The sequence below is a fragment of the Rana temporaria genome, chromosome 11 (genome assembly GCF_905171775.1).
Source record: "Rana temporaria chromosome 11, aRanTem1.1, whole genome shotgun sequence".
NCBI lineage: Eukaryota > Metazoa > Chordata > Amphibia > Anura > Ranidae > Rana > Rana temporaria.
The window spans coordinates 109,384,606-109,411,035 of record NC_053499.1 but is presented as its reverse complement, the minus strand read 5'-3'; the positions used below and the strand labels follow the sequence as shown (position 1 = coordinate 109,411,035).

At 45.8% G+C, this 26,430-nt stretch overlaps 1 protein-coding gene across 2 annotated transcripts; it reads left to right on the top strand.

The window, feature by feature from the left end:
* Window positions 1-8,780: 8,780 nt before the first annotated feature.
* ZNRD2 (zinc ribbon domain containing 2) lies at window positions 8,781-25,406 on the top strand. Of its 2 annotated transcripts, none has more exons than XM_040328821.1 (4): window positions 8,781-8,938; window positions 15,687-15,832; window positions 15,924-16,008; window positions 24,683-24,935. In XM_040328821.1, exons 1-4 carry the CDS (start codon window positions 8,926-8,928, stop codon window positions 24,907-24,909), a joined length of 471 nt encoding a protein of 156 aa, XP_040184755.1. In that variant the 5' UTR covers window positions 8,781-8,925; the 3' UTR covers window positions 24,910-24,935. The 2 variants fall into 2 exon arrangements, with proteins under 2 accessions (XP_040184755.1, XP_040184754.1); XM_040328820.1 differs by lacking the exon at window positions 24,683-24,935 and adding an exon at window positions 24,995-25,406 and having other exon boundaries at window positions 8,802-8,938.
* Window positions 25,407-26,430: the final 1,024 nt, after the last annotated feature.

Sequence of the window (26,430 nt, the reverse complement as noted above, 5' to 3'; positions counted from 1 at the left end):
ACATTGGTGCTAGAAGAGTGGCGCCATCTTTTGGAGGGTTCCCCTCACTCCATAATGATCTTCACCGATCATAAGAATATACAGTACTTACAGAATGCTAAACGTCTTTTCCCGTTTTAATTTCACGATTACGTACAGACCTGGTTCCTGCAACGGTCGGGCTGATGCGCTCTCTAGGTCCTTTGACACTTTGGACGAGGAGCCCACTCTTGAACCTGAGCCGATCATCCCAACTTCATGCATTGTTGCCCATTCTACCACCCATGACTCAAAAATTCCTCCTGGTAAGACCTTTGTCCCCACTGAGCTTCGTTGGGGATTTGATTCCAAGGTGGCGGGCCACGCTGGATTCCTCCGGTCCTTCTTACTCATCAGTCGTCACTATTGGTGGCCTAATCTCCGCTCGGAGGTCAAAGACTATGTCAAGGCTTGTCATGTCTGTGCTCAGTCTAAATCCTCCACACAAGCTCCTACTGGTCTCCTCATGCCCTTGCCCATTCCTAAGGAGCCCTGGGCTCATATTGCCATGGATTTTATCACTGATCTCCCACTGTCTGACAGTAATACCGTCATTTGGGTGGTAGTCGATCGGTTCTCCAAGATGGCTCATTTTGTTCCCCTTCCTGATCTTCCTTCTGCTCCTGCCTTGGTTCCCATTTTTATTCGAGAAATTTTCCGCCTCCATGGGGTTCATTCTTATATTGTTTCCGACAGGGGTGTTCAATTTACGTCTCGTTTCTGGAGAGCCTTTTGCAAATCCCTCAATATTGCCTTGGATTTTTCCTCTTCTTACCATCCTCAATCCAATGGGCAGATGGAGAGGGTTAATCAGGAGTTAGAGGTTTTTCTTCGCACCTTAGTCTCCGCTCATCATGACGATTGGTCCTCTTTACTTCCGTGGGCGGAAATTTTCTCATAACAATCATGTAAATACCAGTTCGCAGAAAACACAATTTTTCTCAGTTTATGGACGACATCCTCAACTTCTGCTTCCCATGACCTGTTCTCCAGATATCCCAGCCTTGGCTTCAGCTCAGGAGTCCTTCAATTCTATCTGGAGTGATGTTCATGATTCCCTCCGGGCAGCTGCCGACAAATTCAAAGGCTTTGCTGACCGCCGCAGGCGTAAACCACCTTCTCTTCAGTCAGGGGACAAAGTTTGGCTCTCCACCAGGAACATCAAGCTCCGAGTTCCTTCTCTGAAGTTTGCGCCAAGATTCATTGGTCCATATACTATAACTTCTAAACTGAATCCGGTTTGTTTCAAACTTCAGAATCCCAAATTCCTCAAAATCGCTAACTCCTTCCATGCTTCCCTTCTGAAGCCTTTAGTCCTCAATAAGTTCTCTCGTCCTCTCCCTACCATGGCGCCGGTCTCTGAGGATTCCCGACTCTGTAGAGGCGCTCTTCAGTACCTTGTTCATTGGAAAGGCTTTGGCCCTGAGGAGAGGTCTTGGGTCCCTGCATCGGAGGTCTTTGCACCTCATCTGTTGAAGAAGTTTCATCTGAAGTTCCCCTCTAAACCCGGACCCAGGCGGGGAAGGGGGAGGCCTCGTAAGAGGGAGGGTACTGTCATGGACATGCAATAATGTCTGGCAGCTTACCTTCTCCTCATGTGTCCATTAGAGGCCTGACTCTCTTCTGGCTGCCTTTTTATTCTCTCTCCTTCCTGTATGGCCCCACCCCAGGCCATCCTAGGAAGTCTATTATAACTGTTGTTTCAAAAATCTTTTGACGAAGAGGTCCTGTGCGACCTCGAAACGTTGCTTTTTTGGATCGCTAAATATGCAATAAATTTTTGGACGTTTTTTTAAATGATCCTTGGTGTGCTGGCGAATATGTGTATATTATAATTGTTGCACTGCAGGTCTGCTTTGCTGTTCAACTTTGTTGTTAGCTTGTGTTCCTGTCTGCGGTGTGCTACGTTTACCTTTCTGTGTACCAATTATGGCTTGTCTCTGACTACTCCTGTTTGCCTGTGACCCTGACCTTTTGGCCTGTCCCTTGGTTACCCTTGTCTGCCCTTTTCCCCGACCTCGGCTTACCCGTCACCATCCCTTGTGTCCTCAGTGACTGCTTCCCCTCTCTCCCTACAGGGCGTGATCTGGAGGACCCCAGGGGCCGCGATCTGGGTTCAGTTGCAGCGAAGGCCATCCTCCCCACTAGAGGCTCTGGTGAACACCTGCTGGACCTTAGACTCCACGCCCTAGTGAATCTTGGGTTCACGTTCCCTGTCCATCCGCAGCAGTCTGCTATTGGGTTCACAACCTTGCGGTGCACCCCTGTCTCCATCGGGGTGCATTTGTCACTTGGCCACAGGTGACCTGACACATGGGATGTTTAACATCAGTTATGATTTACTTACACCCTCTGGTGGTCAAAACCAGGCAAGACACCATCTACTCCAAAAAAGAAGTCCATAGGAAGAACCCAGGATCTTCTTAACTTACTCTTTCCCTGCTGAAGGGTACTACTGGAATATCAGTGACCAAATCTTCACCCATCGGGTTGGTGTCATGCCAGACCTTCAAAGACGTGCCCCCTTTGAACGTAGGGTTCACTGCCTTAGACCTGTATAGCGCCCTGCCAGAAAACCTGTGGTATAGCAGTGTGACCAAGGTGCTGGATCCCAGGGCCCAGTTCTCCTGAGAGAAATGTTACAGGCACTTTGTATTAGACCTTTTGAATGGATCCGATAATGTAGCCCCCCCCCAACCTGTCCAGGGCACTCATGGGGCTAACAGTTTAACCGTGACCAACACCTTTGGACACTGGTGAAAAAGCTGAGGTACTCCTGGTGTGGGAGGGGTTATATAGGGGGGACTTCCTGTCTTGATTATGCCAGTGTCCATCACCTGAAGGTGGGCGTATAACCCATGTAGTAATTACTATAGTGCTCTGTGTCTTGTGATGTACTTCAAAGAAAAGTACGTTTTCTCCTTCACTGATAAGGTGGAACTGATGGGCACTGGTAGGCGGCACTGATATGCAGCACTGATGGGTGCCACTGATGGGCACAGAAAGGCTGCACTGTTGGGTACTTATGGTGGCATTGATAGGCGGCACTGATAGGCATCACTGATGGCACTGGCAGGCAGTGGGTATGGGCACTGATTGGCAGGTGCCTGGGCACTGATTGGCATTTCCCTAGTGGTCTAGGGTGGCATACCTGGTGGTCCAGTGTGGTAGCCATCCCTGGTGGTCCTGGGCAAGCATCCGAGGGGGGACTGCGCTGATAAACAATCAGCACAGACCCCACGTCAGGAGAGCAGCCGATCGACTCTCCTCTACTTGCGTCTTTCAGACACGAGTGAGGAAAAGCCGAATAACGGCTCTTCCAATTTACATTGTGATCAGCCATGATTGGACACGGCTGATCACATGGTAAAGAGCCTCTGTCCGAGGCTCTTTACCGATAACGGTGTAGCGGTGTGTCAGACTGACATACCGCACCACCGATCGCCACAATGCGCCCCACAGGCGCTCGGCGGCTGTTTTCCTGCTGGACGTCATATGACGCTCAGTCAGGATAACTGAACCACCGCCACGCCGTCATTCTGCTATAGACTGGGCAGGCAGTGGTTAATCAGTATTGTTGTCCTCCGAAAATACAATACACAACACATTACATCAATTCCAAATTGTTATTCTGTTGTGCGTAATTTTTCGTAACTTTAGTAACTTGCGACAAGCGAGTGGAACAAGCCTGCCTATTAGTTACACAAAGCCACAGATTTTCTATTCTATTGGTAGAATAAATCACCTCCATCTTTGGGTGTCCTAATGTGCTGCATTATGTAAAACTATTATTATTAGAATTGTTTTTTACATTTTAGAATGGGTGCCTCGAGACTGTCCATAATTTTAAAGGGTTCCTTGGCCTAAAAAATGTTGAGAAACATTGCTCTATGCAGATACACTGTGTACAGTATCTCACAAAAGTGAGTTCACCCCTCACATTTTTGTAAATATGTTATTATATCTTTTCATGTGACAACACTGAAGAAATGTCACTTTGCTACAATGTAAAGTAGTGAGTGTACAGCTTGTATACCAGTGTAGATTTGTTGTCCCCTCAAAATAACTCAACACACAGCCATTAATGTCTAAACAGCTCACAACAAAAGTGAGTACACCGATAGTGAAAATGCCCAAATTGGGCACAAAGTGTCAATATTTTGTGTGGCCACCATTATTTTCCAGCACTGCCTTAACCCTCTTTGGCATGGAGTTCACCAGAGCTGCACAGTTTGCTACCGGAGTCCTCTTCCCCTCCTTTATGACAGGGGTGTTGAATCAAGATTCATGGAGGTCCAGTCACTAAAATTTTAATCCAGCGGAGGTCCGAATTGCATGTTTGATTCCTAATGGCACCTTGAAGCATCAGGCAAACGCTGCACATTTTCATGACCACCAAACTAGCTTGGTGTAGTGCAATGTAAAAAAACAAAGGGTAAGGGGACTTATTTCTCTGTGTTTCTGCATGTAAAACAGCCTACACGCAGAACAAAGGTAGCAGTGATATAAACCTAGCCTCAGATACTTCACATCAGAATAGTGTTCTTATTCCCTCTGCACATCACAACCTCCCTCTACATCACAGCCCCCTTCATATCACCCCCTTTACGGCAGTGTCTTCAAACCCCCTCATATCACTTCCTCATTAATATCACCTCCCCATCACATTCCTGTTCTCTGCCCCATTCATATCAGCCCACTCCTTCAAATTACTGACCTCAGCCCCCTCACATCGCTGTCGTCACCCTCCCCACCACTTTGTATAAATCCCTTCCCCTTCACATGTCCTGTCGTTTACATTGCTACCTCATTGCCTCCTCCCCCCCCCCCCCCTTTAAATTCCTGCCCTAACCCCCTTCACATTCCTGTCCTCACCCCCCCCTTTACATTCCTGCCCTAACCCCCTCTTTTAAATTCCTGTCCCCCCCCCCTCCGGACTCCTGCCTTGGCCCCTCTTCACATCATCCTAGGCTTCCCACACATACTTCACATTAGTGTCAGCTCTCTTTGATGTCCTACCTACACAGGGCGGAAGGCACATCTATAGATGACATCGGAGGCAGCACTGCTCCACCTGGATATCGAGAGGCAGGAGGGGGACATCGGTGGCAGGACAGCTCTGCATGGCCCTGGGAGGCAGGAGGGGGACTTCCGCAGCAGGACAGCTCTGCATGGCCCCGGGAGGCAGGAAGGGGACTTCCGCAGCAGGACAGCTCTGCATGGCCCCCGGGAGGCAGAAGGTAGACATCGGCAGCCAGACAGCTCTGCATGGAACCCGGGAGGCAGGAGGGGGACATTGGCGGCCGGACAGCTCTGCATGGACCCTGGGAGGCAAAAGGGGGGATATCTGTGGCCAGACAGCTCTGGAAGGAGGGCGGGAGATGCAAACTTTTCCTGGCAACCAGCTTCTGATTGGTTGCTTGGCAGCTACAGCCTTCATCTGGAGCTGTACTGCCTCCGATGTCATCCTCCTGCCGCCCATGCAGAGCTGTGCTGCCACAGATATCAACTCCATTAAGATGACAGCAGTGGGCAGCTGAGGCCGCGTACACACGACCGGTCCATCCGATGAGAATGGTCCGACTGACCGTTTTCATCGGTTCACCGCTGAAGCAGACCGATGGTCTGATGTGCGTACACACCATCAGTTCAAAAACCGATCTGGTCAGAACGCGGTGACGTAAAACACACGACGTGCAGAAAAAAAATAAGTTCAATGCTTCCAAGCATGCGTCGACTTGATTCTGAGCATGCACGGGTTTTGAACCCATGCTTTTGTGTACTAACCATCGGTTTGGACCGATGATCAGCCGTCCATCGGTTCAATTTTAAAGCAAGTTCTCTAATTTTTGTCCGAAGGACAACAGACCGATGGGCCGTACACGCGGTCGGTTTGGACCGATGAAAAAACTGGACTTCAGGCCGTTTTCATCGGTTTGGACCGACCGTGTGTACGCGGCCTGACCAGGCTTCTAAATGGCGGGACTGCAGCTGGGAAGGATGAAACAGTGACTGGGGCTGGACCCGGACCGCCATTTAGTGATGCCTGCTCTATGACAACATCACAGAGCTGGTGTATGTTAGAGACCTAGCGCTCCTTCACCTTCCATTTGAGGCTGCCCACAGATTCTCAATAGGGTTTAGGTCTAGAGACATGCTTGGCCAGTCCATCAGCTTAATGCCTCGTACACACGATCGTTTTTCGGGTTGTAAAAAACAATGTCATTTAAAACGATCGTGTGTGAGCTTCAGAGCATTTTTCGGGTTCTGAAAAACGGGCATTTTTAGAAAATGCTATATTTTTTCAAGACATTTTAAACGTCGTTTTTCAGGTTGTAAAAAATGGCCGTGTGTGGGCTTTAACTAAGTGAAAAACCCGCGCATGCTCAGGAGCAAGTTATGAGACGGGAGCCCTCGTCCTGGTAAAACTAGCGTTCGTAATGGAGATAGCACATTCATCACGCTGTAACAGACAGAAAAGCGAATCGTCTTTTACTAACACGAAATCAGCTAAAGCAGCCCAAAGGGTGGCGTCATCTGAATGTAACTTCCTCTTTATAGTGCCGTCGTACGTGTTGTACTTCACCTTTTTTTCACGATCGTGTGTAGGCAAGGCCGTTTTAATGATCAAGTTGAAAAAAACTTGTTTTTTTTCTAGAGCCTGAAAAACGTTGTTTTTTACAACCCGAAAAGTGATCGTGTGTACGCGGCATTACACTCAGCTTCTTCAGCAAGGCAGTGGTCATCTTGGAGGTATGTTAGGGGTTGTTATCGTGTTGCAATACTGCCCTGCGGCCCAGTCTGTAAAGGGAGGGAATCATGCTCTGCTTCAGGATGTCACAGTACATGTTCCCTCAATGAACTGTAGCTCCCCACTTCCGGTAGCACTCATGCAGCCCCAGACCATGACACTCCCACCACCATGCTTGACTGTAAGCAAGCAACACGTGTCTTTGTACTCGCCTGGTTGCCACCACACACGCTTGACACCATCTGACACCATCTTGGTCTCATCAGACCACAGAACATGATCCCAGTAATCCATGTCCTTAGTCTGCTTGTCTTCTTGTGCATCATCTTTAAAAGAGGCTTCCTTCTGGGACGACAGCCATGCAGACCAATTTGATGCAGATCCAATTTGGGCTTTCACACTGGAATGGTGCGCTGGCAGGACGGTAAAAAAAAGTCCTGCAAGCCGCATCTTTGCAGCGCTGTAGGAGCAGTGTATACACTGCTCCTAAAGCGCACCTGCCGCTAGTGAGGGTTAAAAGCACCCTGTTAGTAGTCGAAAAGTGCCACAAAAAAGACTGTAAAGCGCTGCTTAAGATAGCGGCGCTTTAACACCGATGCCCCAACGCCTCGGTGTGAAAGTAGCCTTAGGCCTCTTTCACACTGAGGCGTGCAGCCGCGGTGACGGTATAGCCGCGCTATTTGTAGCGCGGCTATACCGTCGTATTTACCGTGATATTCGGGCGATATCGGTGAGGTTTTAACCCCCGCTAGCACCCGAAAAAGGGTTAATACCGCGGTATTACCGCGCTTTCCCATTGATTTCAATGGGAAGGCGCGGTATAGGAGCGGTGAACACACCGCTCCTATACCGTGGTAAAGATGCGGCTAGCAGGACTTTTGGAGCGCTCCTGCTAGCGCATCGCTTCAGTGTGAAAGCCTTCGGGCATTCACATTGAACACTATGGGGCATGATTTTTCATGCGGTATAGCAGCGCTATTTTTAGCGCTGTACCGCATGAAAAACACCTCAATGTGAAAGGGGCCTTAGGGTCTTGGCTTCTTATAGCCTAGCCCTAGGCCATCTTTATGTAGAGCAACAATAAAAAAAAAATCAGATCCTCAGAGAGTTCTTTGCATGAGGTGTCATGTTGAACTTCCAGTGACCAGTATGAGAGAGTGAGAGCAATAACACAAAATGTAACACACTTGCTCCCCATTCACACCATAGAGCTTGTAACACTAACGAGTCACATGACACCGGGGAGGGAAAATGGCTAATTGGGTGCAATTTGGACATTTTCACTTAGGGGTGTGCTCACTTTTTTTGCCAGCGGTTTAGACATTTACCCCACTGTAGCTGCTGACTTTTAATTAGGACACTTACCTGTCCTAGTCGCCCGCGATGTCAGTCCCCCGTCGGCGATCGCTTGGTCCTGGCGCCTCCATTCTTACTAAGGGAAACAGGCAGTGAAGCCTTACCTGTTTCCTATTGCGCGTGCGCTACTCACGCAGCGCTTTGTGAATGAGCTGCTGCCTCCTGGGATACACACAGTTCCCAGAAGGCAGTGCGACTCATTCACCAGAAGACACCGCGACGGAGGACGAGGCAGAAGAGCTACTCCTGCATAGCAACTGCCCTTTCAGGTGAGTATAAAAAAAAAATCTTTTTTTTGTTCCCCCCAGAAAAAGTAAATAACGGGTGGAACTTCACTTTAATGGCTGTGTGTTGCATTATTTTACACTGTTATACAAGTTGTACACTCACTACATTACATTGTAGAAACGTGTATTTTTTTCAGTGTTATCACATGAAAAGATATAATAAAATATTTACAAAAATGTGAGGGGTGTACTAACTTTTGTAAGATACTGTACATGCCTGGAGCATCTCCTGCCACAACCAGACACCACCATTTAGGGATTATGCGCTCCACGACTTACATCCTATCTCCCATTGCATCCCATTAGCCTGCCAGCAAACCCTCTTCATAAAAAGTCACACCTCTAAAAACCCCTCCTCCTAACTTCCAGACACTGGACTTAGAAGGCGCAGCCCTCCCACTGACGTCACTTCCGCCCTCCATACCCAGCCTCTTTTTCTCATTCAGCTATGTCATGCCGTTAGAGCGGAGCGCAATTTAATCCGGCACGTTGGCTTCCGGTTCTCTTGTCAGCATGGCTTTACAGGGTGAGAGCACAGATCGCCGATATATTGTGATTGAGAAGGGCAAAGCGATGCCCTGTATGCAACTTGCTGATGGGTTTTCACTTATGTGGAGGGTTTTATTTACATACTGTATGTGTGTGTCGCTCGTTTATTCCACTGTATAGGGAAAGCATGAAGCTGACATTCCAGGAACTGTTCATTTCTGCCATGTTAGTATCAATAATCTCTTTGCTTAGCCCAAACGGCTGTGCCACTGAGTGTACATTTGGTACAGACTGCAAGCAGTGTGTTTAGTAGACAGGGCGAAATGAGGTGATGGGGTCTCTTTAACTGGGGCACATCAGTAACTTTACAAACCAATATACGAAATAAGTACCACGCTGCCCTTAGGCTGTAAATCAAATAATTTAACCAAAGTCATTATACCTAAAATGTTGTAAAAACATAAAAAAATTAATCACTTAATCCACATTCATCAATCCTCCAATCCATCCAATAAATGTGCAGATGCACAGCTTAAAGCGGAGTTCCACCCAAAAATGGAACTTCCGCTTTATGGGAAGGTGACCCCCTGACATTTTGCATGCAATTTTTTTTGTGTGGGGAGCGGAATCTCTTTTAAAGCGGGTGTTCACCCTATAAAATCTATATACCATTAGATCCAGCATACTGCTGACATCTGCAGTGTGCTGTTCCCCCCCCCCCCCCCCCTTGCTGTACGTAGTTTTCACACGGCTTCCGGGTTCTCTCTGCCCCGGGGAGTAGGCGTTCCTAAGACAAGGCGAAGATGATTGACGTGCTAGTAAAGCACCTCACGCCTTCCGAAAATACACAAAGTGGGACTCGGCTTTTTACGGCGCCTGCGCAGTCAGCTCTACGCCGCATAGCGCCGTAAACGGCCGAGTCTCACGTTGTCTATTTTCGGAAGGCATGACGCGCACATCGTGTCTCCTGGGAGGATCAACACTCACTCCCAGGAGACATTGCGCAGAGCTCCCCGTCGGGGAAAAGGAGCGACACGCCCACTCCCCGCAAGGAAGAAGACCCGGAAGTGAGGCTGAAGACAGGTAAGTGTACAGATTTAAAAAAAAAAAAAAAAACGCTACAAGCCTTTATTAAAGCGGGGGTTCACCCTATCGACGGGAAATTTTTTTTATTTTTTTATTTTACCTTAAAATCAGGCATTGTAGCGCGAGCTACAGTATGCCTGTCCCGAATTTTTTACCCCCGTACTCACCTTGTAGTCGTCCATCGAAGATTCCGGGGAATGGGCGTGCCTATGGAGACGGAGGATGATTGACGGCCGGCTCTGGCGCGTCACGCTTCTCCGGAAATAGCCGAAATAGGCTTGGTCTTCACGGCGCGTGCGCATAGCCTGTGCGCAGGCGCCGTAAAGAGCCGAGACCTACTCCGGCTGTCTTCGGGGAGAGTGACGTGCCAGGGCCGGCCGTCAATCATCCTCCCTCTCCATAGGCACGCCCATTCCCCGCGGGAGCCGGAATCTACGATGGACGACTACAAGGTGAGTACGGGGTTAAAAAAATCGGGACAGGCATACTGTAGCTCGCGCTACAATGCCTGTCTCGATGGTAAAATGTGTCGGGGGGGGGGGGGGGGTGAACTACCGCTTTAAGGCTGCAGATAGCATAGCTAGGAAGTTCAGTTTGAGGGTGAACCTCCGCTTATAAGAGGGTTTCAGCTCCCACTTCCTCCCTGGGCGCCGAAAGGTAGGTCACCTCTCCCTCCTCCCTCTTGGCAATCATCTCGTCACAGGTCCCAGATGATTGCTCAACCAATCGCGTGCGTGCGTGGCTGGGCGCCCACAGTAGTGATGCCGCAGAGAGGAGGGGGAGACGAGTGGGGCTTCGTTCCTGTGCATAGCTGGACCCTGGGACAGGTTAGTGTCCGATTATTAAAAATGGGCACTGACTGGCAACATTATGGACAAAAATATGTGATGCCCACCAGTGTTCATCATTGTCCATCTGTGCCACCCATAAGTACCCATTAGTGCCACCTATGAGTGCCCATCAGTGCCGCATACCAGTGACCAGCAGTGCCACCTCATTGGTGCCGCCTTATAAGTGCCCGTTATTGTAGAAGAAAATGTATTTATTTACAAAAAAATTAACAGAAACAAAGAAACTTTTTTTTTTTTTTTTTTTCAAAATTCTGTTTTTGTTTGTTGCGCAAAAAATAAAAATCGCAGAGGTGATCAAATGCCACCAAAAGAACGCTCTATTTGTGGGAACAAAATGATAAAACAAATTGTTTGGTTACAGCGTCGCATGACCACGCAATTTTCATTCAAATTGCGACAGCGCTGAGGGGGGCTTCCAGATTCTGATAAGCCCCCCGCCCGCAGACCCCACAACCACCGAGCAAGGGTTGTTGGGATGAGGCCCTTGTCCCCATCAATATGGGGACATCCTCCCCATGTTGAGGGCATGTGGCCTGGTACGGTTCAGGAGGTGGGGGGCGCTCTCTCGGCCTCCCCCCTCTTTTCCTGCGCCCTGCCAGGTTGCGTGCTCGGTTAAGTGTCTGTCTGGTATGGCTTTTTGGGGGGAACCCCACGCCAATGTGTTTTAATTTTGGCGCGGGGTTCCCCTTAAAATCCATACCAGACCTGAAGGGTCTGGTATGGATTTTGAGAAGGTCCCCTTTAGTACAGCTTCAGCATTGTCACAGTATGTCCTTTATCTGGCAGGCAATTTGGATGAAATCTGGTGATTCATTCTCTACCTTGCATATCATTCACCCTTTTAGAAATAGAGATGTGTATGTTACCTTTTTTATATATACATGTTTTGTCAAATTCTAACTAAAATTTTGTATTTTTATAAACCTTGTTGCACTTTTGTACACGCGATCATTTTTCGGCATGTAAAACACAGTTTTTAAAAAATGTCATTTAAAATTATCGTGTGTGGGCTTCACATCATTTTTCGGGTTCTGAAAAACGACTACATTTTTTTTTTTTAACATGCTGCATTTTTTAACGACGTTTTAAACAATGTTGTTTTTCGGGTTGTAAAAAATTATCGTGTGTGGGCTAAAACGACGTTAAAAACCTGCGCATGCTCAGAAACAAGTTATGAGACGGGACCGCTCGTTCTGGTAAAACTACCGTTCGTAATGGAGATAGCACATTCATCACGCTGTAACAGACCGAAAAGCGCAAATCGTCTTTTACTAACACGAAACCCTTTATAGTGCCGTTGTACGTCACCGTGCTTTGCTAGAGCATTTTTTTTTCTACGATCGTGTGTGGGCAACGTTGTTTTAATGATGAAGTCTGAAAACACGTCGTTTTTTCTAGAGGCTGAAAAACTTATTTTTTTACAAGCTGAAAAATGAACGTGTGTACGCGGCATAACTCTCGCTAAAGCCTCACGGGCCACTTGTTTTTTGTGTGCAGGTAAGTATAACATCTTTGTTATTTAAAAAAGAAAGCAAGACTACAATTACTTTTAAGGCCCCTTTCACACGTGCGGATGAAAAAGGGACATATATTGGTCCCTATGTGATTGCGGATGAACATCGCCCGCCTCCGCGAACATCCAATTTTGCAGACGGAAGAAAAGCCTATTTTTTCTTCCGTCTGCAGAGCGCATTGGATGAACACGGACATACGGTCCGTGTTCATCCGCTCCACCCCTATGGGTGGAGCGGAGAAAAGACAGGGCGGTCCCTGGACAGTGTGCGGAGACCGCCCTGTCATCCGCCGGCTCAGCGGGGATTAACGGAGCGATCCCCGCTGAGATTACGGACATACGGAGGCGGATCATTACTGATCCGCCCTGTGTGAAAGGGGCCGAAGTGATAAATATCGCAAAACATATATATTTAACGCATTTGTTGAATAAGGTTTTTTTTTTGGGAGTCTGCAACAAGAAATTTTAAAGCTGATCACCAGGGAAAGAAAAAAAAAATCTCCCTTGCAGTAGGACTTTCTCTGAACTGCAGGGTTTAAATGCTAGTTTGTCTAGGGGACCACAAAAAGTAGATTTACTTACCCGATCCCTTGCTCCCGAAGGCTTCCTCCAGGCTGTATGCCCAATCACCAGTCTCTTCTATGCTCTGGCAGGTCCTCTGATGCTATCAAGACCAATGTAGAGCCCATTGTGCTGCACTGGATCTAAGAATGCTGAGATTTGCAGTCCAGGGACCTCGCCTGTGGAATGCACTACCAACCACCATCCGACTGGAGTCGGACAACTTGGGTTTTAATCTTTCTCCTGAAGGCCATCTCTTTTGAGGTCAAGGGGTTCCTTACCCATGATCTCTCCCTCTCTCCCACTCCCTCTCTCCCCCCCTGTCAGTCTTTATTTTGCTATCTGTGGCCAACTGGGAAAATTTCCCTTTGCTTCCTGTTCAAAATTAGGGAATCCTTGGTAGTCACTGGAGTCGCCAGAATTGGTGGCCCCACTGGAAGATTTCCCATCTATTCCGATGACCACTAAATTCCCTTTCAGTGATGATGGCACCCAAGACTCATAGGGTGAATCTCCATAACATAGAGCGGGCTGAACGAAAAATAAATTTTTCCATCCACACAATTGGGTTGAATAGAGGAATCCTCCTCGCTGAGACATTTGTATTCTGACGGCAGTGGCTCTCTGACAGAATGCAGCTGCTGATCAAGGAAAAGTTTCCAACAAGCCTGTTTGAGAAAAGCCAGTTGTTTGAGCAACTTCTGTTGCGAAGTAGTGGCCAAACATGGATTGAAGATCGTCCAGTCGCTGCTGAACCAGTTGAATTTTGATCCATCTCTGACCAGCTTTAGAGGATATTATCTTAAACATATATATTGAATGGATTGCAATATTTAAAATACATTTTTCAGGGGTTGACAAATTTGCTTGGTATCTAGGAGCCAGTTAAAAAAGTTAGGAGCCAGAAAACACACCCCGCCCCGACGAGCTTGCGCGCAGAAGCGAACACATACGTGAGCAGCGCCCGCATATGTAAACGGTGTTCAAACCACACGTGAAGTATCGCTGCGATTGGTAGAGCGAGAGCAATAATTCTAGCCCTAGTCCTCCTCTAACTCAAAACATGCAACCTGTAGAATTTTTTAAACGTCGCCTATGAAGATTTTAAAGGGTAAAAATTTGTCGGCATTCCACAAGCGGACGCAATTTTGAAGCGTGACATGTTGGGTATGAATTTACTCGGCATAACATTATCTTTCATAATATTAAAAAAAATGGGGATAACTTTACTGTTGTCTTATTTTTTTAATTTAAAAAGTGTAATTTTTTCCCAAAAAAGTGCGCTTGTAAGACCGCTGCGCAAATACGGCGTGACAGAGTATTGCAACGATCGCCATTTTATTCTCTAGGGTGTTAGGATAAAAAATATATATAATGTTTGGGGGTTCTAATTAGAGGGAATATGATGGCAGTGAAAAATGACATTCGAATTGCTGTTTAACTTGTAATGCTTAACTTGTAATACCAACGGCCACCACCAGATGGCGCCAGCTCACACATCTGGTAGTAATAACTTGTAATACCAACGGCTCACCACCAGATGGCGCCAGCTAAAAAAAAAAAACACATGTGAGGTATCGCCGCGATTGGTAGAGCGAGAGCAATAATTCTAGCCCTAGTCCTCCTCTAACTCAAAACATGCAACCTGTAGAATTTTTTTAAACGTCGCCTATGACGTCTGTGCAGACTTCTTTTCTATGAAAATGTTGTTTTCTGTCCCCATTATTGAAGCTTCCCTGTACTTACTTATTCCACATGCCAGCGTAAAGGAATCCACAGTACAGCCTACTCATAACAACCAAAACCACTTAGCAACTCAGGGCTGAAAACATTGTTGGGCATCACAATGTAGATTTTTTTTCATCTGAGCCACAAAAGGTCTTGAGTAAAAGCATAAATTCTTTAAAAATGCAGGGCTCGACAAATCCCGGGCGCCAGGTCGCCATGGCGACTAGAAATGGTGTCCTGGCGCCATCTGGTGGTGAGCCGTTGGTATTACAAGTTATTACCACCAGATGTGTGAGCTGGCGCCATCTGGTGGTGGCCGTTGGTATTACCAGTTAAGCATTACAAGTTGAACAGCAATTCTAATGTAATTTTTTACTGCCATCTTCTTCCCTCTAATTAGAACCCCCCAAACATTATATATATTTTTTATCCTAACACCCTAGAGAATAAAATGGAGATCGTTGCAATACTTTCTGTCACGTCGAATTTGCGCAGCGGTCTTACAAGCGCACTTTTTTTGGGAAAAATTACACTTTTTTTAATTAAAAAATTAAGTTATCTCCATTTTTTTTTTTTTAATTATGAAAGATAATGTTACGCCGAGTAAATTCATACCCAACATGCCACGCTTCAAAATTGCGTCCGCTCGTGGAATGGCGACAAACTTTTACCCTTTAAAATCTTCATAGGCGACATTTAAAAAAATCTACAGGTTGCATGTTTTGAGTTAGAGGAGGTCTAGGGCTAAAATTATTGCTCTCGCTCTACCAATTGCGACGATACCTCACATGTGTGATTTGAACACCGTTTACATATGAGAGCGCTGCTCGCGTATGTGTTCGCTTCTGCGCGCAAGCTCGTCTGGACGGGGTGCGTTTTCTGGCTCCTAACTTTTTTAGCTGGCTCCTAGATTCCAAGCAAATTTGTCAAACCCTGATTTATGGTCATATTTGAGAAATCTTTGCGCAGTTTTAAGAATTTTTGTAAGATTAACTATTTTTATGTTTTTGCAGTCGACATAATGACTTTTTTATTTTTTTAATTAGGTGATGATAACTGGTCTCCCCCATCTGAGTCAGACATGAAAATTTTGAGAGCTCGCCAAGAGCGTCAAGACAAGGTTAGCCGGTTGATGGGAGATTATCTGTTAAAGGGATACCGAATGCTTGGTGACAGCTGTGATATATGTGGAGTAAGTAATTAAATATTGTTGTGGTAGGAAAGTGTACTCTCTTGCTGTTATGTAAAGGACTAACTTGCTTGTCTGTCTTGCCGATTGGTAGACGATATTGTTACAGGACCGACAGAAGAAATTACTCTGTATCTCTTGTCAAGAACTTGATTCTGACACTGAAAAAGACAACCCAGGTAATATAATATTTGATAGGAATGTCACCAATTAAAGTTTTTTTAGTAATGTATTTTATTGGTTTCCCTTTTGCGTCCGCAGTCTCTCAAATTTGTGTTCCATTGATATTTTTATTTGACAGCTAATTAGAGGTATTTTTACTCTGTTAATCCCATTTACTATCATTTATTGCTTTTATTTTGCCTTGGTATTTATTCTGTCTGCAGTAACATATGATTTTCTTGCTTTTTTTTTTTTTTTTTTTGCTTGTTTTTGTGTGGAACTTATTTATTTTTATACATCATGGGAAACAGTCAGGCTAATATTTTACCTGCTGGGTTATACTCCATCAGGTGAATGGACACTGGTAGACCAGGGTCTTTAGACAGGAAGTGATCCCCCTATATAACCCCTCTCATACAGGAAGTTACTTCAATTTTTTTACCAGTGTCTACAAGGTGGATGGCACGTTTGTTTGAGCTCGCCGAGCTCCAGGTCTCTATTGCCACAAACTGTTTCAAAAATGAATCAAGGAATTGACAGATCGGATCAATTTGACACAGGCTATATTCTTAGATAAATTGTACCCGAATCTCGCAAAGATTTCAGATCCTGCAAGGCTTTGCCTGTAAGCTGCTTCCGGGTGCTGGACCCTGAAAAGTGGAATCCTGGACACTACAGCGCTAAGGCATTCCTGCAGGGTGCTGTACAGGTCCAAGGGAGTGGACCCTAAACATGAAAAGGGTACCCAGTCCTTGAAGGTCCTCAAGTGACAGGAACCCGTCATGATGGGTGAAGATTGGGCTCTTAGTTTCTAAGTGCCCTGCGCCTGTGCGGGTAAGTAAATAAATTGTGGGCTGTCCCAGTGATTGTTACAATCAGTCAAGCTAGCTAGAGGCTGGACACCTGTGTGCAGTGACCATACGGGGGAGTTTTTGGGCTAGCTGTGGGTGTTTGTAAGGTGTACCTTTATTGCTTGTGTCTGTTTTTTTTTTTTTTACCTGTATAATGGCGTGCAAAGCTGCGCCAATTCACCTTTGGTTTTACCAGGGCGTATATACGTTTACAAATGTCATCATGGCGCAAGTGCATTTGCAAAGGCGTCGCTGAAACTTAACAGTTTGTTTGACAACCAGGGCGCACATGGTGCCGCTGTGCACAGCAGTTGTCGTTTGGCGGCTAGGGCGCACGTGCATTCGCAAGAGCGCCGATATACTCACTAGTGTTTGTTTTCTGGCAGCCACGGCGCACACGGCTTCGCTTCTTTTTCTTTGGCCAGTTCAGCTATTCAGCCAGCTGTTGCAGCAATTAGTATCTGCCAATCCGTAAAGGATCAGATCAAATGGCCTAACAGGCCTAACCAGGAGGATGATCAGCCAGAAAATAAGGCAGATATTTCTTGAGTGCTGTGTTTTGCTGTTGATGCCTTTTTAAAGGATTCAGTACAGCAGGTTTCTCGTTTTGGCTCTCATGTCTTCATATGCACAGACTTTTGTGGCTTAAGAACTGGTCGGCCGAGCTTTCTTGTAAGAAGTTACTGGTAGGTTTCCCCTTTCATGGGGAACGTTTATTTGGCGATCATTTGGACAAATGTATCCAAAAGATTTCTGGAGGGAAGGGTTCTCTATATCCTGTGAAGAAAAGCACCAAACGTCCCCCGTTTTAAAACCTCAGCGACTGCTTCCTCAAATGTCTCAGCTAGGGTTGTCCCGATGCCACTTTTTTAGGACTGAGTACAAGTACCGATCCTTTTTTTTTTTTTTTTTTTTTTTTATGTACTCGCCAATACCGATACTTTTTTTTTTAAATGTGTCCCCAAATGCAGCCGTGTCCCCCCCACATATTGCAGCCGTGTCCCCCCCACATATTGCAGCCACGTCCCCCCCCCCACATATTGCAGCCACGTCCCCCGTACCTACTGTTAATCACCGCGGCGCGGGGAACATTACAGTCAGCGTTCGTTTAAACAGCTGTTTTCCCCGCCACGCATAGACACTCCCCCTTGCTCGCGATTGGACAGATCCGTCCAAGGGGGAGTGTCTATGCGAAGCGGGGAAAACAGCTATTCAAACGAAAGCTGTGTGTAATGTTCCCCGCGCCGCGGTGATTAACGTGGCGGCGGAGGGGGGGGAAGTATTCTATTTTAGTATCGGCGGTATTAGCGGGAGTACGAGTACTCCTGCTAATACTCGGTATCGGTACTGATATCGGTATCGGGACAACCCTAGTCTCAGCACCAGGGCGGTTCCGCCATCAACAGAGCCTCAAGGCCAGGGCCATAAAAAGCCCTTGGTCCAAAACTGTAAGCCCAACACCAAGCCCTCCTTTTGAGGAGTGGTCCCCACTCCTCTATCAGGTGGGGGGAAGGCTGCTGCACTCTGCAAACATTTGGAAAACAATAGTTCAGGACGAGTGGGTCACCTCAACTATATCCCGCAGTTACAGGCTGGAGTTGCGGGGGTTTCCCCCTCAGAGTTTTTTAAGATCCAACATTCCTTTGCATTCTCCAAAGAGATTTATTGCTTCAAGCAGTATATCATTCAATGCATCAAGGAGTGATTGTAGGGGTCTTACTCGAACTTTTTTACGGTTCAAAAACCAAACTGGGACACAAAGCCCATCTTGGACATAAGATCCCTGAACCAATATATACTAATCAAGTCCTTTCACAGGGGGGAGTCTGTCCACTCGGTAGTAGCCTCACTCCAGATGAGAGACTTTTTAGCCTCCATCGATATAAAAGATGTGTATCTACATGTACCTATCTTGCAAACTCCATAAGAGGTTCCTGCGGTTTCGAGTAGAGAAATGTGGCTCTACCCTTCAGGCTTGCTACACCCACCCCCCCACCCCCCTCGGGTGTTCACAAAGGTCCTAGCACCAGTACTGGGTCTTTTAAGGGCTCAAATGATTTTGGTGCTCGGGTATCTGGGTGACCTCCTACGAAGATCACTCACTACAAGCTCTCAAACAGAGCATAACATGCACAGTGCAGTATTTGGAAAGCTTAAGCTGGATCATAAATGCAGAAAAGTCAACCAGCTCAAAGTCTAAAGTATCTAGGTCCGACCCTAGATACAGTCTAGGCAAGAGTATTCTTGCCACCCGCAAGGATCTGTGCCCTGAAGACTCGGGTTCGTCAGACATAAGGAACACCAGACAACCATCCTTTTGACTTTTTATGAGTCTTCTAGAGAGGATGGTATGCTCATTCGAGGCGATGTCCTATGCCTAGTTGCATTCCAGGTCACTACAACAAGACATGGCTTGGAACAGGAGAGGAAAAGCCCTGGATTATCCAATGTCCTTACAGGATCAGAACCTGCAAAAGGGAAGATCCTTCCGGTAACTTGGAGAGTACTGACTACAGATGCCAGCCTCTCAGGCTGGGGAGTGACCCTAGAGGGGCTCACAGCTCAAGGGAAATGGTCAAGAACAGAGCCTGCCCATCAACATCCTGGAATTACAGGCAGTATGTCTGGCCCTACGGTCCTGGATGATGGAGCTTCAGGACCACCCCATCAGGGTTCAGTCCGACAATGCCACTGCAGTGACCTATATAAACCACCAAGGCGGTACCAGGAGTCATTCAGCTCTGAAAGAGGTGAACCACATACTAGCTTGGGCAGAGGGACATGTGCCAATTATATCGGCAGTCTGTATCCCGGGAGTCCATATCCCAGAGAACTGGAAGGCAGATTATCTCCGGGGGAATCGCCAGCAGGTCTGCCTGGGGGATTGGGGGTGTTCCAGGAAATTTGCCAATGTTGGAGATGGCCAGAGGTTGACCTACTGTCATCCAGGTTCAACAACAAGCTACATCAGTTTGTGTCCCGAACAAGGGATCCTCTGGCAATCGGAGCAGAAGCTCTGATAGTTCCATGGAACCAATACTCCCTGGTTTATGCTTTCCCTTCGATCCCTCTCCTTCCAGATTTGTTGCACAGGATTCGGAAAGAGGGAGTTCCAGTCATTCTGGTGGCACCAGCCTGGCCCAGAATGCCTTGGTTCCTGGAGATTGTTAGACTAACAATGGAAGGGCTAGAAAAGCTGTCACTAGGAAGATCTATCATAAGGTCTGGAAGACTTATATTTGGTGTGAAGCCAAAAAATGGCATCCTCAGAAATACATGATTGGGAGGATTCTCTTTTCTACAGTCAGCTTTAGAAATCAAATTGGCTTTGAGTACTATCAGAGGTCATGTAATGGCGCTTGCCAAAGGGAAACTACAATAAGATAAAATATATTACACACATACCAATGTAATATATTTTATCTTATTGTAGTTTCCCTTTGGCAAGCGCCATTACACTCCCTGTTTTACATATGCTTGTTGGTGCGTGATCACTGTTTTAGTAGTGGCTGCTGCCTTTATAGATTTATTTATATTTTATTGTGATTTACTTAGTTGCCCTGGGTGGATTGGTTTTGCGCATTAGTTCCCCCCTTTTTACATATCAGAGGTCATGTTTCAGCCCTATCATTATTCTTCCAAAGGCCTTTAGCCTCCCATTCACTGATCTGAACCTTTTATGCAAAGGGCAACTCACTTGCTTCCTCCCCTCCTTTTTTGAGAACTTCCTGTATGGGTGGGGGTTATATAGGGGATCACTTCTTGTTTAAAGACCTTTGGTCTACCAGTGTCCAGACACCTGATGATGGAGTATAACCAGCAGGTAATGAATATTGGCCTGTCTCTGTGTCCCATGATGTATTCAAAGAAAAGTTTTTTTACAGGTAAGTATGATGAAAAAAATCTGCTTTTATCTACTGCCTCACTAGCATCTAATGCCCACTGCCTACTTGAAGTCTTTATGGATGAAATATCTTGAATACACAGTCCTCTAATATAAGCTTTTAAAGCATTCCAAACACCCAGAGTAGGTGAGTGTCTGTTATCAATCAAAAAGCCTTTAATCCCCGTTTTTTGTATACGGTCAGTATTTGGGAAAAGGGGAAGCCAAAATGGGTTACGTTTCCAATTGTGGGCAATTTGCAATTATTAATTTTAGTGGAGAGTGGTCAACGACAGTCCCCGGGCCAGATAAGTGACCTGAGGTCTAAAGGAGTGAATTAGGTCTGAACCCAGTGCTAAGTCTATATGTAAAAGGGTGTAATGTGTTAATGACATGAGATTTGGGCCTGACGGGGGAATTTTCCATGCCAGAGGTCCTTTAGCCCGATCTGTGAGATGTATTTGGCAAAGGCTGTAGGTCCTCTGGGGCTTTGTGGGCAACATTTCTTATATAGATCTAAAGAGGTATTCAATACATTATTAAAATCCACCGAAATAGTACGCAGTACATGATGACTGGCTATAAATTGAGACAGACACTTCATCGACTCAGTTTTTAAAGGGTGGAGGTATATACATATTTGCGATAATGAATAGGAGAGTCCCAATTTCCCAGTAAAAAATTATCTGCCTTGAGGATCTATTTGGGCACTGTCTTAAATGATGTAGACCTTGAAATCGGTGCACTTGCACCCCTAGAGTACTGTGTATGAGTGGAGTGGTATTGTACTGAGTAATTCGAGTTGTGGAAAAGTCTTAATTTATCATCAGTCAAATGCATTTCCTGCAGACAAATAGTTGGAGACTGATGGGTAAAGAATGTGAAACTAGCATGTAGCGATCACATTCCATGAGAGAGGGGAGGCCATATGTACACTCGTCTAAGAACAAAGAAATATATATAGTTTGTTTCCAGGAGAATAGTCCCAATAATGGGGGGGTGAAGCAAGTTGAGCTGAGAGTGTGAAAAGAATCATGAGAGTAAGGGCAGGTCGTGACCAACTGATCTAAACAGGTAGCATACCCAAGCCAGAGTACCATGGTAACATGCAATAATAGTGTCCTGAGAGTAGGGTTGCAAAAATGCTGTTTAAGCGTGCGGCTAAAACAATAACTCCAACAGTCTGGTGTGAACTCATATATTCACAAATTCCCAGCAGGGTATCATAGGGCGGTATGACAAAGGACCAGGACCAATGAGAGTTATCCAATGCCTATTAAGACAAACTCGGTAATTCCTGGTGCGTGATCTTTAGCTCTGTGAACTAATGAATGGTGAGATTATACCATTATGCCGTGTACACACGATCGGAATTTCCGATGGGAAAAGTCAGACTGACTTTTTCCATCTGATATTCCGATCGTGTGTCGCCCCATCAGTTTTTTCATTGGAAATTTCAATGAATTCCATCAGAGTTTAGATATAGAACATGTTCTATTTTTCGCAGATGGAATTCCGATGAGATTTGGCCGGGCAAAAGCCCGATTGTGTGTACGCGGCATTAGAAAAGGACAATCATTCTTAGGCCGATGCACATTAATGGTTGGCCGCCTTAAGTTGCCGCTTATGTCGATCAAGCCAGTTATTCGCCATCACTGGGTTGTCAAAGAAATTCACAGATCCGTCTTAACCACATGCAATTTTGCTGGATCTAGCAAATTTCTCCCTGTTTTTGGACAGCAGTTGAAAAATCAGGATATGTGGAAACTTTCTTGCCTTGTATTTCAAGATTAGGCTGTCTGGCAATCCATAGAATATCTCTGTCCTTGTAATGAAGAAGTTTTATCAAAAATGGTCCATCAAGGCCCACCGTGGCAGAGCTCAAAATGGTACCCTGTGAGCCCTTTCTAAAAAGAAAAATAGTGTGATTATTTTTCCTAAATGTGTCAGTTTTCAATAAATTCTACAGGTTTTTTGCATTCTGCTCCTTCAGGCATACCGACTATTCGAATATTACTACGTCTAAGCCTGTTCTCCATATCCTTGACTCCATATACTTGACAGCAGTATCAGAGGATTTTGCTGAGATCAGACAAACATCTTGTAGCAATTACGATAGTATCGATACTTGTACTCGGTCTTAAAGTGGTATCGGACAACCCTAGTAGCAATGGTGGCATTTCATACTCAACCGTGTTCACTCTACCCTCTAAAGTAGTGGTTCTCTCATTTTCTGCATATCATGCCTAATGTGCAGCAAATCTTAATTCATGCTCTTAACTTCAGTGGAGAGATTTGCATTAGAAGAGCCATAAATGTGCACTGCTGTAAGGATATACTGCAGTGTGGGCTCCCTGTGTTCAGTGTCCGTGTTGGAGAAACTTGTTGCCTCATGTAATGGCAATAGGAAGGTACTTACTGTGGGTCCCAAGAGTGCTGTCAGCACTTCCTCCACCACGGTTTAAGTCAGTTCTGCTTGTCTGTTTTGAGGAGGAATGCTGACCACCTAATGCCGGGGGAGAAGTCTAGAGTTTGTGCTGTGTCTTATTCTTGCTTTGATCATGAGCAAACTTCTCCAGCTTGGCTGCAGCTGCACTCTTCCGGTCCGTCCCACCATGCTGTGTCTGCAGGGGTCAGCCGTGTTGAATCAGCCTCATGATGTGTATGTTGTCTCCTCTTAGCAGGCTTTGCCGGGTGGCTGCAGGAGTGAAGGATTCAGTCAATGGCACAGTCTCAACAGGGGAAAATCTTAGGATCCTAGCAGAGCTACCGTGAAGCACTTCTGCGCACATGAATGTCCTGGCTGCCGCCCCCAAAAAAAAAAATTCGGATACTTTTCCTGATAATGGCGATACCACATATGTGAGCCTTTTTCACAGCCTAGCCACATGGGAGAGGTGCAACATCCAAGGAGCACCTTCAACTATTATCTACTTTAAAGGATAAGTTCACCTTTTTGGCCAGAATTTGACTTTTCATTATAAATCAAATCTTTTTCTAATGCCATTCCCGACTTGGCCCTCCCAATGTGCTTTTCTCTCACCTCATTCACATGATATTTAGTCTTGTATCTTTGCATTGATTTTCAGATTACATCACTTCCTGTGGGTCATCTCCCAGAAGCCATCACTTCCTTGTTGCATCACAGAACAGGGCTTGATGGGGTGTGTTCACCACTCTGGACAACACCTCCCTCATTACAATCCCACCTTCCACTCACTTCCTATACAGTCTGATTGTGCAGTCTCCTTTTAGATTAGTAGTACAAGGGCCTGTCTGATTTGCTATAAATTGACCGGATTGTTCAGGTGTGTCCTCTATTCCATAGTTCTGGTAAATCTAAAGGAAATTGTACAGTCAGATTGCATAGTGTATGGCATCTTTATACAAGTATGCCACATGCGTTTTTATGTGTTTTTGGAGTGCTTTCACTCGTCACGCATAGGGCAGCCTAGTCACTTGAATAGACTGCTCTACGCGCAACAATTGCCCCAGAGAAGCTCTAGCACTATTTTTGGAGTGGCACATGGTGCTTTACTGCAGTTTTCAGTGTGTTTGCCACACATGTGAAGACAACACAAACACAATGCACATTTGCAGCATTTATGAAATGCATGGCAAAGCGCACATTTTATGTGCAGTTTCCCATGCATCTGGAAACACAGATGTGAATGGAGCCTCATTGTTCTGTAAACACACCAATTTCACTTTCATACCCCATTCACACCTAGATTTGTAGGAGTGCGTGTTTTTTGGCTCGTTTTTCCAGTGACACACATAAGGCAGCCAGTTGATTTCAATGGGCTGCGCTCCACTTGGCAAAGTAGCTCATAGGACATTTTTGTACATTTGTTACTGCATTTATCACCATTAATAACACTGATGGGCGCAACTAGGTAATTTTAGGTGTATAAATGTGGCCATATGCTATACAATCTCTGTGCAATCTCCTTTTAGAGTTACCAAAGCTATATAATGGGAGGAGACACCATCACTTCAATCAGGCAGGCACTTGCACTACATCAGGGATGTCCCGTGGGCTGCATGTGGCTCCAGGGAATTTAGCATGCACCATGGGCCCGCCCGAGGCTGGGGAAGTCAGGCAAATTCGCACATGGAAGAAAGTGAAAAAAAATATACTGCGCTGTGAAAAATTACAAAAACAGCAAATTAATGGTCAGTAGTGTTTTGTGTTTTTCATATAAGTGCTATTTTTGTTTATTTGCTCCTCACAGTTGCTAACCCTGTAAATTTGGTTTTATTTCTCAGCCTTGAATCCTCAGGCTGCTCTTTCTCAAGTGCGAGAGCATCAGCTGTCTCTACAGGACGACCCTGCTCCAGATGTCCCTGCTTGTGTTCTTCCCAGATCAAACCCTGATCCTGTCCATGCAAAGCCCACTATCCCCGATGCTATCTTTTCTGCTGAAGCTGCACTTTTGGAGAAAATTAGCTGGGCCTCGCATCAATTGAAAGAAACTAGTTCTGTGGAATATAGCTCTCAGTTATGTGCCCTTATTGGTTCTTGTGCCCAAAGCCTGCGATTTCTTCAAGATCTTCGCCACTGAAGTCTGAAGAAGCACAGTTATTTAACAGAATTAGTTCAGCTTGTCATTATTGCAGTTTTATTTTTGAATATATTTTTCTTGAATGATATCACAATAAATTATTAATCTCCATTTTATGTGTGTACTTTGATTGCAGTTATTTTATTTTATTTTTTTTCACACAAAAAATATATATATATATGGCCGAAGGGTCACCATTGGAATTTCAGAACTACAAAGAATGCAAAAGGAAATGCAAGAGTACGATCAGGGCAGCTAAAATCAGGGTGGATATGATTTTAAATCGCTAGTAAAAAGGCTTGATTTAAATCAACTCATTGATTTTAAATAATTTTTCTTAAAGAGCAACTGTTATCTCTGTCCTGCAGTGGCTACTCTTCTAACCCGCTGTTAACTCGCCAACTGTCCCATTCACTTTAATGTGACGGCTAGGTATGCGGCAATGACACAACAAGGTCAGTGACGTGGCGGCAACAGGTGAGTGGACGCCTGCTAACAAGTGCTGCCATGATGGATCCGAAATGACGTGCTCTTTTTAAATGTAAGGATGGGAAATAAGTATTTGGTCAATATCAAAAGTTCATCTCAATACTTTATCTATCCTTTGTTGGCAATGACAGAGGTCAAACGTTTTCTCTAAGGCCTTGTACACACGACCAGAGATGTCCGATGAAAACGGTCCGTGGACCGTTTTCATCGGACATGTCTGCTGGGAGGTTTTGGTCTGATGTGCGTACACACCATCAGACCAAAATCCCCGCGGACAGAGAACGCGGTGACGTATACGACACCAACGTTCTCTAACACGGAAGTACAATGCTTCCACGCATGCGTCGAATCAATTCGACGCATGCGTGGGATTTCGGTCCGCTGGTTAGACGTACTAACCAGCGGACATGTCTGACGGACAGGTTTCCAGCGGACAAGTTTCTTAGCATGCTAATAAACTTTTGTCCGCTGGAAACCTGTCCGCTAGGCCGGAAAAAATGTCTGCTAGGCCCTACACACGGTCGGACATGTCCGGAAACTGGTCCCCGGACATGTTCGGTCGTGTGTACAAGGCCTCAGTCTTCACAAGGTTGGCACACACTGTTACTGGTATGTTGGCCCATTCCTCCATGCAGATCTCCTTTTAGATCA